This window comes from Ascidia mentula, chromosome 2 (genome assembly GCF_947561715.1).
Source record: "Ascidia mentula chromosome 2, kaAscMent1.1, whole genome shotgun sequence".
Classification (NCBI taxonomy): domain Eukaryota; kingdom Metazoa; phylum Chordata; class Ascidiacea; order Phlebobranchia; family Ascidiidae; genus Ascidia; species Ascidia mentula.
In genome coordinates, this window is record NC_138567.1 from 7,532,669 (window position 1) to 7,551,918 (window position 19,250).

Genomic DNA, 19,250 nt, shown 5'->3' on the forward strand with positions numbered 1-19,250 from the left:
TACGCTCTGCTGATCTCATGTGCGGGCAGTGCAACTGGAAGCAGCAGATGTTGCTGGAGTTGCTTGTTTACTTACACATTGGCTTATGTGTGTTTTGTTGCTAGAGAGAAGGGCACTTATGATTACTGTGTGCATATACTAAACACAAGTTGATAATTTAGTGATGAGTGTCATTCTGTTTACCTTGCTAACAAACTGTTGATGATTTGATAGACTAGCTTAGTGCAGATTGTAAAGTTTACCTTAACAAAAAGGCAATAAACTACTGTTTTTACTGGCGATTGTAGGTTTAGGACAAATGAAATAAGCTGAACAGGAACAATGGACGACTCTGTCGAAACAGCCAGCACTGAAGATGGCCCAGCCCAAAGCCACCCATTCTTCGGTTTGTTTTTGTCTGTATTGGCAGCCATCTTGGTGGGCAGCAGTTTTATTCTGCAAAAGAAAGGAATTCTACGCGAGAACGCAACTCGTTCAGGACAAAGTAAGTTTTTCTATTCGTGTGGTATTTCTGGTGGCTACATAATTCATGAAAAGGGAAAAAGCAGTTCGTCCAAATTCAGAATATGTTGCAACTGTCCCACTTTAAAATAGACTTACTGCCATGCGAATTACAGAATGTGTTAACTGTATTTGTGGGCTGTTTCGGGTACCTTCACAGAGGTTAATACGCTTACAATGCTCTGTAAAATCGCGGTTTGGCAAAAAAGTTTTGTAACTTATGTCTTAACATTGTCATGTTCAAATATGAACACGTATTTTTTTCATAATATTGCCGTTAAAAAGGCATGCCCACGAACCTCGTAAGGCGGCCAAGTAACCCGCGTTTAAAGTTCTTTTAAGAAGCTTTTTTGTCATCTGGGGCCGCCTTGGCCATAATTGGGTTAAGTAACAAAAGTCTGATGCATTCTATTCGTTATTTAGATGGGTCCGCCAAATCGGAGTTTGGGTATCTTCGTCAGTGGACGTGGTGGCTTGGCATGCTTTCCAGTAAGTTTTTAATTGATTTAGGTTTATGAGAAGGTTGTGAAATAATGTGTGTCAGTTGGCACATCTAACTTGTGTAAACATTTGGTAATCCCAGTTTGTTTTGGATTGCGTCAGTCAAGTGTTTATACAAGCAACTCATCTTCTTTTAGTGGCCGTTGGAGAAATCATTAACTTTGTCGCTTATACCATTGCTCCGGCAATATTGATCACACCACTTGGAGCTCTACGTGTTATCGTCAGGTAAATAATTGCCCTGTATTTTTTTTATCTCTAGTTTGTTTTCTAATTGATATGATGAGTAAACGTGGTGGGCGTAAAAAGTAGGGATTATTTTAGCGATATAAACAAAAAATCACCGCCGGACTTTGGGAAGATAACAATCATTCGTTTACATGTAAACGATGCGATGCATTTAACTGTTTTTTTTTGTCAAAGTGCTTTGCTATATTTATTGTCCAACTCAGTAATACCCAACCGGGGTGCCATTTGTAACTTTCCGCTAACTGTTCTTCATGTATTCACTGTGGAATTGTTTGTTGTATTTATGGTAATATTTCAATGCGGACTTTATTCGGTTTCCCAATGGGTGCCGAGAATTCTTTTTGTATTTTATGGGGTGCCGTTTGCCAAAAAAGGTTGGGAAACACTGGCTTAACTTGTTGGCATTTTATATCAGTTCTTATGGACGAAGTATGCAAATTCTAGTGCAGACCAAAATTTTCTCCCAAACTGTTGAAGCACGTAAAAAATTTAAAACCCTTCATGAGCACTGCGGGTTTTGGACGCCCATGCAGTTTGTAGGATTTGACAGCAGTGATATTTTACCCAAATTACACAGGTACAACTTTGCTGTATTTTGAGCGTGTATTACCTATGCTATACTCGGTAGCGTGGCAACCAAAGGCGAAGGTTGCCGCGAGTCTGTCGGGCGCAATCGCGATTTCTTTACAACGATCTTATTTCCGGCCTCGTTTCTCAACACACCGTCCTTTGCGCCCCCAATTGGTGGAAGCTTCGGTATTTTGTCCGTTGAGTCCTCGTGCGGTGCGGTCCCTGCACCCCCTTCCGTTCCGGCTTGTGGCGTTTTTCGTTTTCCCGGAGGGTTCGAGGCGCGTCGCAGGGCATTCGCCATCAGGATTTTTCGTTGTGCCGCATTAAGAGCATTGCGGGCCGTGTTCCGTTCTCGTTGTCGCAATATGTGGATTGGTGTTTGAATTTCGGCCGGGGGCGCGATTGTTGCAAATGGCAAGGAGTTGTAAATTACCGCGTGCTTGTTGCACCACCTGTAAATAACGTCATAACAAAGTGGGTTTGGTCATTTTCCGGGAGTTGCATTTGCATTGAGATTTTACGACTGGAATGGCAACATACTATTGCGAAATTCTTTTAACCTAGTAATGTTTCATGCAATGACATAATTAGCAGGATCGCCCCACTACGAAGGTCCTTACTTGGTGATCACAGCTATCGTATTAAGATTTCTTTAACCTATGTTTTTTTTTGAAAAAGCAATTTAATCTTTTCCTTGCATTTCCTAAATACATCTTTGAGCTTGAAACTAATTAATTGTACTTATAAAGTGGTACCAAAACTGTGCAAAACTCTATTAAAATTACTTGATCTCAGTGTCGATTCTCGGCCTTCGGTGTCGCTTCTTAGGCTTGTAGTTTATTCTGCCCAGTATCTCGCTTCGGATGCCTCCCGACTGAATCTTCAAAAACGTTTCTTCCACCTGTACAAGATCACAGTCAAATCAAACTCCTTGCTTGGCGTCGTCATCCGAGCACCTCGTCCAGTGGTTCTGGATGAACCATTATGGAGTGAGGAACATCTTCCATCCACACGGTGACGCTGCCGCGCCGCTGTTGACTCTTGACACTACCAAGCGGCGAGGACTCCTTGAAACACATGTGGTTAAAACATGTAAGTAGGTGGTGTATTGAAATATGTCGTGTAGACCATTTATTTTGCCAGTAATGCAGCCCCATAAGGAAAATGCATACCGTAAAGGTATAATGTAAAACCGACATTACTGTATCGTGTACCTCAAGCATGCTTTTTCTGACTTGGTTTAACCTCTCCTCGATGGATTCACGCCTTGTCTTCTCTTTCTGCAACATGTCGACCACCTTCGGCACGGGTTTCTTCCTTTTCATCCCCTTTCCCTCGTGTGACGCCAGATTGAGAAAGTTAACAGCATGTCTCACCTGCTTCCACTGCGAATGCACCGTTCCTTTGGCAGTGCGTAAAGTCGTTGGTGAGGCCACACGGCGCACGTCGCTCGGTATATCCACAGGCAGATCCGCTACCTGTAAACACAAAGTACATTCGTGCTATACAGTTGGTAGCTGGAAATGTGCTAAAGTAAAATGTTCATTCTGCAGTTTTCGAAAGTGTGGTCTACAGCTCTTATACCGCGACATTCTGAGCCGAGATATAATGTCTTGTACCTGCAGTATCGCTTATGGAGCATTATTCTTGTGTAGGAGCATCAAACTGGGCATGGTAACACTTTAAAACGTCGTTACAGCCCATATAATGACCAGAAATCGTTTCAAACTTACTTGAACCGGCAAGCTGATAGCCCAAGGGCGTAGTTGACCAAAAGTGCCCACGTAACGACCAGTAGTGGTCCACAAGCGCACGCTGCCATCCACGCTTCCTGACGCTATCAGTTGATGTTCGTCTACGTAAGCGAGTGAAGTCACAGATCGGACGTGTGCGCGCACCGACATCTTGAGGTTGGGTGCTTGGTTTGAGGGCATGAAACGGCTCGCCTGAAATATACAGATGGTTGATACTATACATAGTTAACTATGGACGCTGGAAACGCTTGCTCTGTGTTGATGTCGTCTTAGCTGCAAACCAGTCGAGATATAGTGCTTGAATATTATACAAATTGACAACTGGCGGTATAATAAATTACAGCATATAACAGATATACGAATTTCAATGGGCGCTGATGCATCAGAATTTAGGGTGCAACATATGTTTATAAAACCGCTCATCCTATGGTTCTCAACTCACCACTTGGTTACTGCACTCTGTCACGTCCTCCAAAGAGTCCTGGCCAGAACGACGTCGAACCACGTCCGCTCCGTTACAATAACCTGATACGTCCCAGGTGCGTATATACCCCCTGGTGTCGGCCGTTACCAGCAAGCTGTCTTGCTTGTCAAGCGCCATAGTGGTGACGAAGTCGTGCGTTTCCTTTTTCTTGCAAGCCTGAAAGTACCCCAACAAGCCCCCGCGCTGGTGCACCGACCAGGTACAAATCCAGCCTTCCGCGCAAGCCGTGATAAGGCTCCCGACCGTTTCGTGGCATTCGCGCGTCTGAAAGAAAAGGATCTTGTATATCGCACGGTCGGTAATCTTGGAGATAAGCTTGCGATCCTCGTGTTCCGATCTCCTGGAGGAGCTGCGACTGCTGTCACCGGACGCAGTGAAGTCCGACTCCTCAGACACTGCGGATGACTCGCGACTCGAATACGAGCATTCTGTGTCTGGATGACAGTTTTATTGTTCAAGACACATTCCTACGAATTTAGTGAGGAATTAAATAAAATTATGCCTCGGTGACAGCAAATCTCATAAATTATGTGTAAGCTGCATACAGATGGCCACTGTTTCGACCTATATGGCCATATCAGTGCAGCTGGTGTGACTATCAGACGACTTTACCGTCTGATATCAATGTTTAAACAGCTAACAATAAAGTAGTGTTATATTCACCGCTTTCGTAGAAGATTAATTTCCTCTTTTTAAGCCATGGAAGGTGGTTGGGAAGCCAAACATCCGACCACCGCACGAAAAACTTGTTGGTTGTCGCAGAACGCCGATCTTGAAGCCTTGTGAATAACTGGGACGACTGTGTACCTGTTTATACAGTTTGTACAGTTACACGCAACCTCCACGACCAACTTAATGTTATGGTAAAGTTGACTGTTAACCCATTATAGCAACGGTGTTTGGTGTAGCGGCGGTTTATTTTCAAGAAACAACTAGCTTCAATGCAGATCAAAATAATATTTAACAAAGCACATTTCCATGCGTAAAGTATTGAATTTGATTGTGCAAGTACAAGACAAATTCAAGGAAGTATTTGTCTGAAGCAAGTGACGGTGTAGAATAACATGCCTGGAACCAACACACAAATGGCTATGCTTGTAGTAGAAGCAGTTCATGTCAATATGTAACACAAGCAAAGTCACCGAAAAATTACACTTGCAACGAAAAATACCTACCATCAATATCAGTGTCGGGGATGGATTCCTTCCGGGTAGCAGCCGCTCGTAAACCAGATACCTTCTTCTTTCTGTGCTCTTGGCGCTCTTCGTGTAGGGGCAACAAGCTCATGTGCATGTTAAACATCAGTATAACCTCGCCCGTCTCCAAAGACCAGATGAAGATGTCACCGTCATAAGAAGCGGAAGCAAACAAGCAATCTGTGTGGTGGTAATCGAGACTGAGTATATCGTCGTCATGGGTCTGTTTCAGAAGCTGGTGTCGATCGTCGCCGTACGAGTCAAGGTAAACCCCGACGTGTCGGTTCCATCCAGCTGTGACAATGCGTTGCCTGCGCGCAAAAAGGTTGACCATGAGTAAAGGAGTTCGATACATACAGATAGTTTTGGTCAGAAAGAAAAACACTATTATCACAGACAACATGCGTGGTATTTAAAAACTTTTAGAATCGTAAACATCCAAGACACAATATAAATATATTAATGTAGATTGGTTAGGGTAGAAGCCATGGAAATGTTGTTCTGCAGCTCGTACCTCGTAAATACGACGTCTGAAATCTCTTGGTCGTCCATCTTTTCCAAGGAACGCAACTTGGCCCCGTTGTTGAAGTTCCACAAAGACGCTGTACCATTCCTCGCTCCTGTTGTTAAACATGCAGTTGAAATATTTTACTGAAACCGTTTTTATCGATCATGGTCGGGTCCTGTAGGCACATTTGACCTATTTGGCCTTATGCAGGGGGGGCTGCACATTACAATAAAGACTGGAAAAAGAGTCAAATCATATTAAGGTGGCCTTTTATTAGGAGAAGCACAGGGCCTGTATATTTTTCTTATCTGGCTCGGCATTTCCGATGGCACAGGTCCTGCTGATTAATCAATGCCATGTCACCTGCAAGCAATCGTCTGTTTGTGGAGTCGAATGCCATGCAGGTGATTTCTGACTCCGTCCCAGCGCAGAACTGCATTTGCTTTACGCCCGTCTTTATGTCCCACAAGCAGATCATCGAATCCTCACCGCCAGTTACTATCTGTCCACGCGTATGAACATATTACAGCCATTTGCAAAAAAACGAAAGTGACGATTCTACGAATAGAATTTTCGTGAAATGTTGCGTGAAATATTCGCCCGAAAGATAAAATTCCACTTCAATTCTATTCAAGCGCCTTTTGAACCTCTTTTAATACTCGGTATACGCATACAAATCCAGCCTATAACAAAATGCTACACTCGCACTAAAGAAAAGTGCCACAGAAACCGACTCAGAATATTACCTGGTTAAACAGGGGATTGTACAGAACTTGCACCACCGACTTTTGGTGGGTCTTCGCCAATTTCTGCTGGTACCCTGCAACCGACCCGATACGCGGATGAAGCACTCCAATCCGATTGGTGGCGACAATGAGTTCGGCTCGTCGCTCGTTAAAGAAAGCTGCCGATACGTCAAGTCTGCCCAGGTTCACGTTGCGCCCGTGTATGTTCTGCTTGCAAGAGTAGTCGTGCAGATCCCACACCCGTATATTCTTGTCTTTGCTAATGCTGTTGACAAGTGATTTGTATCGTTGCATTGAACACCGTTTTTGCTGCAAGGCTTTGTGGAAAGAAAATACAGTCATGATTTGTGGCGCATAGAAGGGCGGGTGTGTGTTTGGCCTGATGGTAAGTTGGTTTGTTGATGTATGATCGAATTTTGTATTGGTAACCTCAGTCGTGAACACTGTTCAGATCTGTGAGGTCTGCTATCCAAAAATCATTGTAACGCTATGAAGGCCTAGAAATCCATTCAAGCGCCAGACAGAGTACGCTATTGTGATAAACAAAAATCAATCTTTAGATAACAATTTGTCTGCCACCTTTACTGCAGTCTTATGGCATATTATATTCTAGCACTCAAATCACTTAATACATATTGTGTTGCTGTTGCTGCCAGGCATATCGTATTTCAAATATTCTTTCAAAACGTCGGTGACAAAAGTGTACGTTTAATTGTGCCAGAAAAAGAGATTAATTGAATCACCTAATTCATATAGTACCTAATAATCTGGTGGTCCACGCTCCTGACGAGTACTTGGAGCACTGTAGCGCTGTGACCTTTCAAAACAGCAGATGATTTCGCCACGACATATGGGTTCCAAACCCTGACGTCACAATCGCGACTTCCGGTTACAATCAAGTTCCATTCGGGGTCGTATGACAGGCACAGAACACCTTTCTGTACCTTGAAGTGAGACCGTCTGCGGAAATATTAAAAGGTGGCGTTTTGTGCCCTTCCCATGTTAAGCTTTTTCCTGTTTTTTTCAAACTTGCTAATCTATACCAAAACGACTTATTATAATGTTTACTATTTTCTGTAGCGGAAGGTTTACTTCACTCGTTATTTGCCACTGCTATGATCTATCCCAAATATTAATGTTTGACTCCTGTTTATCTGACATCCAATGAATGGCCTTTGTAGCTTAAACATGCCAAATGATTCCAGTTTTTAGTTACGCGCAACATTCAGATTTCTTTCTCTATGTCTCGGAGAGCAATGATTTTCTCACTGTTAGCGCACAAGTCATACCTGTTAACTGTAAATTTCGACGATGGAATTCCTCTTTCTTTTTCGGTGATGTCGGCAAAGAACAGAGCTGTGTCATCCCTAGCACACCCCGATATGAAGCATTCCTGGCCCTGGAACGATTTAGGGACATAGGACACCGTTGTATGTACCGTCCAACTGAAACGCGAGCCACTGAGTGGCCTTGATATGTGGGTTTTATTCTCAACCGTAATTTTGCAGTTTAGCCAAAGTTGGGGACTGTAACGTTGTTTGGGTATTGGCTGTAATACATATTGTCACACTTGTGGTGTCTTTTTTGTTTGTTGTGAGCGCACTTGTGTCACATGTATTTTTCGGAAAATTATCTTATTTGATGCAATCGAGTGAAGCAGTGTAACGGAGTTTGTTACCTGGCAACCCTGCTTCACTCGGCAGCAACTTGAAAGCAGTTCTTACCTTCTTGTTAACGAAATATCGGACCTGCTGCACCCAATCCCCGTGCACCTTTCCAAACTTTACTGTCTGTACTCCTGGGATGCGACCTCGCAGCAAGCGCAACATCGAGATGCGGTTATTTGGGCAAAGTGGGGCTGCAAACAGGCTCAGATTGGGATTGTCGAAGAATCGAATTACCACCACACTTCCGCTAGTGTCGCCCCAGAGCATTACTGCGTGTCTGGGATCTTTTATGTCGTAACTGTAGTCCATCGTCAAGGCACAATTTTTCATGTCTGTCAAGATGAAATAGGTTTGCAAAGATGTGTTACAGATCACTTTTCGCGTTGAAAACCTATTTAATTTATTATTTAAAGCTGCTTTCTTGCACAGCACAAAACTAAAATATTTCACAATTTTTGGTTTTGTCTTTAAATAGCTGTACCAGGTTTTCTGCCAGGTAAATCAAAATAGGCTCCAACGCTCCATCAATCGTTCTTGGTTACGCTCTTTTTTTTACTTTCACACAACATCTCACCCTTGATTTGGAAACGTTTCTTGATCATGTTGGAAGTCATGGCGTAAAAAGACACTTCGTAATCTGTGGTTGCCACGGCTAAAGTGTTACAGTTAGTCATGCACACCATGTCAGTGACCGCTATTGACTTCGCAGCCGGTTGGTTACCACACGGGGAACCCGCGCTCCCTCTAGCGGCATCTAGCGTCGTTGATTTTTGCAGTGTCCACTCGAGGTTCCAGATGTTGAGCACTCCGTCTCTTGATATTGTGATGTAACGACTGGACGCGTCATCGGGTTCTTGCACACCCTGGACGTGGTGCCGAGTGGAAAATGCCTGAGATTAGTTCGAGATTATGGCTAAGCAGGGTATCTTAACTTGTTTTGATCCGTATAACCCCTGATGGCCAATATTCTTACTCCATGGACCCCCGTCACTGATACAAGTTTCCAAGCCCTTCTGTTGAAGGCGATCCCGTGTAAATGAAATTAATCACTGTAACTATTGTGAAAGTCCTGTGAGCCTCGATAGGTTACTGTACTCTAAAGCGGTGGTTCCCGATTTGAGGTTTGCGAACCCCAAAGGGGTGGTTTAAGTAATCCGTGATGCATTTAAAAACTTTACATAAAGAAATGTGCAACTGAATTTGCTACAAGAAATCCAGGTAAATATACGCACCGGTCCGCTGACCTCATTAATAGGCCTAAACAGTCCGTGGGCCCACAGTTGAGAAACCAAGTCTCCGCAGTATTCATGTTGAGGTAAAAATGAACGACAACTGGAACTTACCTGTAACATACGAACACTGCATATCGTCTCCAGGTGGTTGCTTGCTTTGTATTGTGGTAGGTTGGGGAAGGGGAAGTCTTGGTCAAGTGTAAACATGTTTTTCTTCTCCTGGTACTCGAGCAACATGTAGGAAAGATACTCGTCCCAATCCACTGTCCCGTCACAATTGTTGTCAACCTATATTGTTTCAAAAGGCAATGGTTTATGCGGTTTCTTTGGAACTGGATCTCTTTAGAAGGAATATAAAAATCATTCGTCAAACCAAATCTGAACAATAAGTTGTATTGTATCGGATATGTAGCAAAGTAACGGTCCCTAAAACCAGACGAAATGTATATTTTTGACATAGTATTTTCTTTATTGCGATGCGCATGGCTCGTTGCTACATGTTCCAGCAAACCTTAGTAGTTTTGGCAATGATAAAAATTCACTTCAGAAAAAATTGCAACTCTTGCCTTCATGAAAATCATGTCCAGTTCAGTATCGTCAATATCATTCCCCATTGTTTTCTTCATTGCGATGCGGAATTGCTCCATGTCGAGGCCTTCCTCCCCTGCCGAGCCTTCAACAAACAAAAATTCTGATACGTCGCCTAGATACATTCTAGGTGTTGTGAAATAAAGACAAAACTTGTGTTTAAGGCAAACGTGATGTACTATTTTCTTTTGACCTTTGTGTGTCACAATTGTTCCTAAGTTACAGTGTCTTAAACCCGCATGTACGGCCAAATAAACGATTAATGTCATAACTCTGTGCCATGGAAACATTTTCCACGTCTTTAAATCACTTCACACGGGTTGAGTTTACCCTAGCGTTGGACGTATAGCTATAGTGCTCAGATTTCAAATTTGCGATTTCTATGTTCTGTCAACAACGTTTCCATAAAATTGGAAATCCCAATCTTACCCTCTTTGAAAATTTTCTCCAGCTGTTGCAGATGTTCGTGGTTCATTTGGTCGTCCACTTTTTTGTGCTTGTTCACCTCCTTTCCCCCCTAGTACAGAATATATTCGGGATTATGTTAAAAGCACACAGGGAAGTCCTGTTGAAGCGACATTGCCAACGTGTTACGTTATATTCAGTTTTTGTTAAAACGACATTGCAGATTTGCTGCAATAAAAATTATGCGTTCATGCAGACAAATAAAACTAAGGAAAAATTAACCTACCGTTTTTTTTTGCGTAACAAAACAGGCGCATTTTTTTTAACGCGTAACTGAAACACCAGACGTCATAACGCAATGACTTGCCTTCTTCTTGTTCGAAGTCTTTCCTTGCTCATCATCTCCTTGTGTCGACATTTTTGACTTTCTTCTTGTGTTTTTTGCCGCGTCGTTCATGATGGTATCAACATCTGACGATCTGTGAAGGTGGCCAAAAACTATTACGAACCAAGGGAAATACGTATAGGAAAATATTTCGGTACATAACGACGCGAAGCGTCTTATCATCTGGCGTCGCTGTTCTATTTCTTTGCAAGGAAATACGGGCAAAAAAACATTGGAGGCGGTTCACTTGATACACGCTCTGCTTGTTTTAAGGTATTCTGATCGTTATTGTAGACCTTACTTCAGTACAAGTATTCGCCAAAAGGTTTCCAGTAAAAAGAATATTGTTGTTAAATTCAATGTAATTAGAAGCACTGCGTTTCGTAACCAAACCAACCGACCTTAAACCCACCTGCGTGACGTAACCTTCATTGCCGACGGTTTCTCAACAGCAAGTTCATTCGCAAATTCCTTCCTTTCAACGCCTCCTTCTTGCTTGTGTAACACGTCGCCTTTCGCTGCCAGTTTGGTAATCTCAATACCAGTGTTGGATTTTTTCTCTTCGGGCTTCTCTGCGACCATTTTTTCTGTCTCCAACTGGAGCACAGACTAAAATTTTCAATGTAAAATCGATTTGTTTTGTTATTGAATGATTCCATGTCAGCATCGATAAATCTCGGAGCGGGTGTTTTCGTGCTGTAGTGCGGTATGGCCGTGTGGTTATAGCATCGCGGTAATGGTTTGAAACATCAGGATCCACTGCTTAAAGCTATTGTGGTTTTATTGAAAAACCATTGGAAAACGTCGAGCTTTACATTGCTTATAACTTACAAATTTATCAAAAAAGACGCGCTTTAATATGTGAAAAGGTAGGCACGGTCTGTTTCGACTTACTAAGTGTAAAAAAAACACCCTTTAAACATTGTACTTTAACTTGCATCGCACTTTAGTAACTTACCTTCTTTGGGTAAAAAAATAACCCCAAGACCCAACCTCAATACTAACCCTGCCAAAAACTACATGGCATTCGTCGCGCTGGTTCTATTTAGTACCGGTCATGACCATGTAAGACAAATGCACTTAATTTATTTCACATACTGTGAAATTTTCTGCTATAAACGGTGCTCTAACGAATTTTTTTTTATAACGCAGCCCAGTGGTTGAAAAACACCGGTTTAAAGCATTTTACCCACCTCAAAAACCTTTTAGATTGTTCTTGGGCGCCAAGTTCAACTTTAAAGACCACAACTTTTGTATACCTATACCTGCGCGGAACAAATACGCTAACCAAGTTGAACGTGGCTCTCTCTTTAGCATAGTTACGAAAATAGTATTTTGTTTTATCGTCTAATTAGTTTAGTTTGCCAACAACTGGCTGCGCCCTGGCAACGTTTGCAGGTCTTTCATTGTGGCCACTAATTAAATTGTTACGTAAAATTGGTAATTGTTTCGTCACTGGTAGTTTTCAGATTTATTAGGTATTTTAGGTTTTGTTTCATTCATTGAAATGTTATTATTTTTAGACAAATATTTGTCATACTTAGACTGTGTAGTGATAATAACAAACTGATTGACGGACCGAACAGGTCTTGTTATGTATTTTGCAATTTTAAATATTCCCAGTTAACATTAAACACCTCAATAAACAGTATTGTATCTAATGTAAACAAGGACTATTTTCTTCATTAAAGTGCCGTGCTTTCGTCTATTTTCCTCAACGAGAAGTTAACGAAGCTCGGTAAATTGGGAGTGCTATTGAGTCTGGTCGGTTCTACAGTCATCGTCATTCATGCACCCAGAAGAGAAAAGGTTTCTAACTACACAGAGTTGGTCGACCGCTTTATGAACTGGGGTAGGTGGCAGAGTTAATTTACTAATTGTATCTGGTCTTGTTTTTACTCTAAACATGTTCACATAGGGAGTTTGTCTTCTGATGACCATAAAACACAGTGTACGACGTTTCCTTCACTTGTTTTTCTGGTAAATGAGTATGTTTGACACAGCCATTGCTGGAAAATTAGTTTGTTTGAGAAAGCGTGTATCCAAACCAAACGCTCCACACAAAATCTCACATATCGTAAAGTCTTAAATCGGTTTTCCTAATTACTTCATATATGGTGGTTGTGTTGAGCCAAGCGCACCTCAACCACATTTGTTCACGTTTTTCACTCAGATACCAGTAGTTAGCATGATTCATATGGCAATTGCTTGTGCTTCTGTTACTGACATTACCTCCACCTTTTGGTTGATCACAGGATTTCTTTCCTATTGCGCCGTTCTAATCATTGCAACTCTCTACCTCATCGTCTATCTGGCGCCGCGGCGGGGACATCGCGACATGCTCGTCTACGTCACAATAGGCAACATCGTAGGCGCCCTCACCGTACTATGTGGCAAGGGCCTCGGCATCTCCCTAAAAGATCTTTTTTCACCACCCCCTGGGTCGTCGCCCGTCTATCTCCACTACTTGTTCTGGTTCCTCATTGCTGGGAATGTTGTCGGAATCGTCGTCCAGATTATTTACCTGAACCGCGCTCTTGCTCTTTTCGACACCAGCGCTGTGATCCCGGTGAAATATGTCTTCACCAACCTCTTCCTGATCCTCGGATCCATCTTGCTCTTCCAGGAGTTTGCCTACGTCACGCCGGAGGACTGTGTCGGACTGGCGTGCGGTTTTATCACCATAGTAACTGGCGTTGTTCTTCTTAATTCCTACAAGTCCCCTCCATCAGGAGGTGATTACTCCTCATTGCGACGTAGATCCAATGAGGACTTTGACGTTGACACGCTGTGACATCATTGAATTTAAATGGCGTCATAACTGACGCACAGCATTCTAAATGTAATTTGGCTGATTTGTCGCCGCGCTACCTGTGATATTTCGTCGGCATGGAAACCGTTTTGGTCCGTTAACCAGTTTTTATACCTGACTCTATTGAAGTGATGTGTATTGCTGATTCGCATAACATTGGTTTTATATCAGAGCAGTTAACACAGGTTGGGTTTTATCAATAGGCTACATTGACATATTCTAAATAGTGACATATTCGTTTGTAGAAGCAATGCTAGAATTTTACATCCTTCGAATGCAATTATGTCATTCCCGTTTCTTGTGTGTGGCGTTTGCAAGAAACCATCGTTACATTTCAGAACTTCTGCACTTGCCTACACTTCATGCAAGTATTTTTACTGACTACTTATCGTTTCCATATGCAGTGTGATGTTAAGATGATAGTAATGCTTCGTTTCCACACATTTTTCAACACTTAATTTTTACCGCCTTCTACCGTTTTTCTGATCTGTGGAAATAATTCGAGTTTCTACTCTCGCCTTGGTTGTTCTGGGTTTTATTTTATCGAATCAAAGTCGTATGCACCATACCTGTGCTAACCTAAATGTAAAGTTGTATTTGAAAAATACAAATGTCAAAAAAACGCTAATTCAGTGCTGAAATGTATCGGTTAAATCAGGGGGGTCCCCAACTCATTTGCCAAGAACCGGTTTAACGCAAGAATACTGTTTTTACGGAGAAAGCATTTTGGGAAGATGTTACAGATAAATACGTCATAACTAAGTCACGACTGGAAGAAGCACGAAAGTTGTAATAATTCGTAACGCTAAACCAGGGGGAACACAAAATGATAAGGCAGTTGTTTGTGACTGAGTGAAATCTGCAACCTGTTTCCGTTGGTGCGGAGACAAGAGTGAATCTTTTCAAATTATCCTTCCGTAAGACACGGTAGCTTGCATTATTAAACATTCATGGAGTTATCTGTTTAAAAAATCGACCATACAAAATCTGCACCTATTTAGATAAATTTTTCCATTTTCTTCTATACCGAATCAACACGAATGCTAAAAGCTGATCGGGCCATTTTTCCAAAGGATAAATTTGCATGACGTCATATGAAGTCAGGCTAAATCGGCAGGCAATTACAGTGAAACTTAATACCACAGCGACGAATACAGGATGGGCAAACGCGAAAAAGCTTTGGTTTGCTGCGAGAAAACAAATCACCGAAGAAAAAGCATACTCATATATATACAGAGAGTAATACAATCTGATTCCATTGCCGTAACTTAAAAAGCTCGTGTTAACACTGCTTGTTAAATTGACATGCACTCATGTAACAAATAAACGCGCGATTTAAACCCTATAACAAGCAAATTGTGGATTGGTGTACTCTGAAAAGCTGGGTATGTGGCTACCCAGACGTTTGGGCCCCTAAAAAGCATTGGGCCGTGACTACCCTATTTTGTTGGGTAGATTCCGTGCAATTGTATTTGTAATGGTGACCCCGATTTCTCGAAAGTCTGCTAGAGCGAAACCTCACATGCAACGTTGGAATGCGTTTTGTCCGTTCCGACGCTCAAACGGTTGCTTGGAGTAAGATTGGAATCTTTCGTTTTCGTATTCCCAGCATGTATCACATTCATTTCTGAGGACAGCATTCTTGCAAGTTCCGTTCGGCGCCAGGTGCCCTTGAGACATCCCATCACCTTTTTGTTAAAGATGCAGTAGACCAGAAAGAGGAATAGACCTTGCAAGCCATTAAGAATGATCGTTGTGAACAACAATTCCCTCTCCGTGCCTGTAAATATTCAAATACTTAACTCGCCATGCTGTACAACGAGTTTAGATACAAAAGTTTAGAAAGCAGTACAGAGTTTGATATGTCGTTGCTGCAAGTTATTTTGTGTTTTATAAATTGTTTTGAAATTGTTAAATTTTTTTTTATAGAACCTGTAGAATTATATCCAGCGATTTTACAGGGCATTTCGGGGCCAATTTTAGTTGTTTTCTTACCGGCAATAAAAAGAAAACACCAGGGAACTCCCAGGACAGGACAGAGAAGCAAAACCGCTCGCGCGCTTGCCTTGGAATGTTCCATTCTTGTCGACGCTTTAGAAGTTTCTTCTTCGAGATTATTCCCACGAAGTGCAATAGGCTTAAAGTTCGTTGCATTTTTGCTCTTTTTATATACGAGTGCGCCCACTCGCACCAGAATGCAGACATTTATAAACATCGCGAATCCCACAGGGACTGTCACGGTACCGATGAAAAGGCCTGAAGAGGCGTTGAGCCAGCATTTCTGATAAGTGTTAACTCCAGGCAAGTTAGACATGGTGATGGGACTTGCGGCCATGTAGGTGTTTAGCATAAAGCCTGGAATAGCGGCACAAGCTACTATCAAAGCTGGAAAAATAAACCCGAAGGTGAACTGCTTGACTCGCACTTTTCGGGAGCTCTCAGACCTCAGAGCGTGACTGGAAGTCTTGATTATTAATGTCACTCCCTCGATAAGCATCCAAAATGCTGATAGAAAGGAAAGCAAAAACATATGTTAATGGCAAGCATGTGCTACAAACCGGAACGTTTGCGAAATCGTTTTACCTGCGCTTAAAACAGATAAATGCGTCACCACAGCGACCAACTCACAAAAGTGGTCACGTGACAGCGCCGTATCGTGAACGAGGCTGACCACGTGAAGGAGCAAGAGAGCAGAACAAAGGCTTATCTGCACAACGGTTCGGTCGGTGTTAAGCTTCTTTCGCAAAGTGACCAAGATGGCCAATGTTAGAATCAACGAGACGACCGATATAGATTCTGCGATGTTTGCGATGATCTGCATGTGTAAAAATAATATAAGCAAAGTGGAGCCAATAATACGATTTCTTTGAGCTGCAGACAGATGAGACTTTATGGGTCGAAACGTGGTCATCTGTCTGCAGCTCACAGAAGGGAAATATAATGTTTGATATTTCGGTGTTTCGTTTTTGGTTTCAACAAGTCATTTGATCGTGGCCGCCAGTCAAGTTTACCACGTATTGCATACAGGAAGTCATCCATCGTTATACTTGCGTGAGTTTCGAAACGTCAGAAACGAGAGGATGTTTGGTGCAAATATACTACAGGGCAAAAGAATATACGTTTACATTATTTTACTTCTGTCGATCGCCAACGTACATCGGTGCAGCTCTGTATTTCAAAAGGAAGTGAGGAATAAATTTAAAACAAGGTAAAACATTCTTTAAATTTCACACTAAAGCCGTTCCATGACAGGCAGGATTCTCCGCAAGGAAGTCACAATTTACATGCAATTCTCAAGTCATTTACGAGCTAGCTGATCTAAAAATAAACTCAACTGATACTCTTTTATTTTAATGCAAATTTACTGCATGCGCTTCCATAATAGAACCACCCGCTTGATAGAAAATAAAGCAAATATCTGTCACCTACCGTTGCGCTGCGTGGCACCACGACCACAGTAACCGAAAGCAGGGCCGCAAATATTGTGGTGTGGTTTGAAATGCACGAGTAGGTTCCATCTGGGTTCGTAACCTTTCGCAAACCGAACGAGGATTGCCGTCCGGTGGTGGTGTCGATATACCGACAACTGATTTCAGCCGATAAGAATCGCACGCAGCCACCGCTTGATCCGTAAGTCAGCGGGTTTGAAAGCACGGCCTGATCCACAGTTTTTTCGTTTACAAGGATGGTGTACGTTATACCAGCCGGCACATTTTCAGGTGGCGTAACATCTAGTAAGTTGGTGAGCAAGATCTGCAGGCTTACCATGTTTCGTTTCTTGGGCACGGCAGGCGGCATTGCATCGTAATGAACGTAAATTGTCTTTGGTAATAGTATAAAGCTGGTTTTCGAACGTACATCAAGAAGTGCTGAATTTTTGTACTCTGCATGCACCTTTCGCCCAGGGATGTATTGAATTGGGTCTTGAGTAGTGACTTCATTCACTGAAATTCCTGTGCCTACGTGCATGCCACATTTAAATATAGTTTTTATTGCATTATAGTTCAGTGGCTTTCAAATGTTTTGATCCGAGGCCCAAATTTAAAACTTGTGGCCCACCACCTTAAAGAGCCCTTTCATTTTAGCCCTGATGTCGTTTTGGTCACACTGGCCCTTGGTGACCCTGTTTAAAAAACGAATCAAATCGACACATAGAGGCCTAGGACCAACTAAAGAAACTTGGCCTTCGTGCCCATTACTGGCCCAAGGCCCAAAGTTTGGGAACCTCTGGGTTAGTTTAAAATAAATGCAAAAAGGCACTATATTGTTACTACACGACAGGTTTTGCATGGCAGATAAGAGGAAATCCTTTTACCCACCCCACATTGAGTTGACATTATTTGCTGCGCTTCGAACTGTTGTTGTCTTTTGCGTATTCAAGTTTCTGTCCATCTGGGTTTCTGTGCAACAGAAGACGTACATTACGACCGAAAACGCAGTGGTGTATGCAGTTCATGCAAAGTCATTATATGAGTCCGATGCAGTTAAATCTGGTACAGGTTCTGGCCCTATTAAAAAAACATTTTATTGGTCTGCTTTATTCACTTCTACTCGTGCGTATATCACAAGAAGAATACACATACCGCGCCTATATGAACCGTCAAGCAGCACAGCGCCATAACCTGGCAAGTGAAATTAATCTCAACGGTTAATTATATGCCCTGAAGTTTTTTTTTTGGTCGCCATCATACCGGGAAATTCACATGCAAAAGAGGAATTTTCCCAGCAATCCTTAACCGTCCATTTCCATTCGCATTCGTGCGACATCGCTACACATAGTTCCGCCTTTGGAGGTTGGATAACGCGCGGACACCACGAAGCATTTTTCAACTGGTAAGGGCAATTTTGCCACCTGTATTGATGGGTGCCATTGGGTAATGTACTCATTCGCAATCCTAGTAAACGAAAAATACCTGTAAGAAAACCTGACAGGGATTCGCAACCAACCAGGGTTCGAATCCCGGTGTGGTTGAAAAATAATTATGAAAAAAACGACTTGAAAAGTGTATTTGCATAGGACACCGACGAAATGTGAAGGGAATTCGCCTTATGAAAGTTACCATTCGTTATTCAATTTGCAGTTGCCGTAACCGAGGAAGCGATCAATATAATTTGCGGAAGATCGTGTTGTTAAAATCGTTTTGAAAATCGGTCTATCACATCAAGTGCAGCAGAGAGTGATACAGCCTACGGCAGAGACTTTGCATCGCATAAACCTTCGGGAAAAGGGCATCGGGAGTCGGGACAGATAAGCTCCAGTATAACTCAACAGCAGCTTTCATAAACAACATAAAATTAAACCTTCGAACGTATATGTTCGGCACGTTCTCGTCACCTTGCACCGAAACTTTGTGCTATTTTTGAACGTGCAGTAATTTGCAAAAGAAATTACAAATAAACACAACAAATCACCTATCCACACATCAGTGTGCGATGTACGATTCTTTGCAATGAAACTGAGCGACTTTTCTTGCTCCGTGTTTTTGAGTTCGGCAATCCTTCCACCGCTTATCTCACAGGTCGATCTGGCATCTTTAAAACTTTTGGGACTGTCTAAGACTTTGTATCTTGCAGCAATCGCTGCCAAAAGGTTGTAAATATGCTTGCTAATGATAAACATGGTGTTATTGCATATAACATGCGATTGAGATT

The 19,250-nt window shown here is 42.3% G+C and overlaps 2 protein-coding genes across 2 annotated transcripts; one reads left to right on the forward strand and one right to left on the reverse strand.

The window, feature by feature from the left end:
* The first annotated feature begins 298 nt into the window (after positions 1-298).
* Positions 299-14,165, forward strand: LOC145889017 (magnesium transporter NIPA2-like). Its single transcript, XM_082979891.1, has 5 exons — positions 299-484; positions 925-990; positions 1,140-1,230; positions 12,478-12,638; positions 13,042-14,165. Exons 1-5 carry the CDS (start codon positions 322-324, stop codon positions 13,578-13,580), a joined length of 1,020 nt encoding a protein of 339 aa, XP_082836017.1. The 5' UTR covers positions 299-321; the 3' UTR covers positions 13,581-14,165.
* LOC145888897 (WD repeat-containing protein on Y chromosome-like) lies at positions 1,862-11,368 on the reverse strand. The gene is given in 20 exon segments (XM_082979768.1): positions 1,862-2,273; positions 2,607-2,722; positions 2,778-2,888; positions 3,036-3,299; positions 3,555-3,828; positions 4,034-4,487; positions 4,723-4,838; positions 5,231-5,566; positions 5,770-5,875; positions 6,127-6,265; positions 6,510-6,774; positions 7,269-7,469; positions 7,799-7,908; positions 8,234-8,508; positions 8,751-9,066; positions 9,520-9,696; positions 9,975-10,081; positions 10,426-10,513; positions 10,769-10,880; positions 11,199-11,368. Coding segments are annotated over 20 exon segments (4,149 nt in total).
* Positions 14,166-19,250: the final 5,085 nt, after the last annotated feature.

Bases quoted from the DNA above. Each gene is read 5' to 3' on its own strand.
- LOC145889017 (XM_082979891.1), top strand. From the start codon at position 322: ATGGACGACTCTGTCGAAACAGCCAGCACTGAAGATGGCCCAGCCCAA. The intron at 485-924 runs GTAAGTTTTTCT...TTCGTTATTTAG, and splicing joins CGCAACTCGTTCAGGACAAA to ATGGGTCCGCCAAATCGGAG. The intron at 991-1,139 runs GTAAGTTTTTAA...ATCTTCTTTTAG, and splicing joins GTGGCTTGGCATGCTTTCCA to TGGCCGTTGGAGAAATCATT.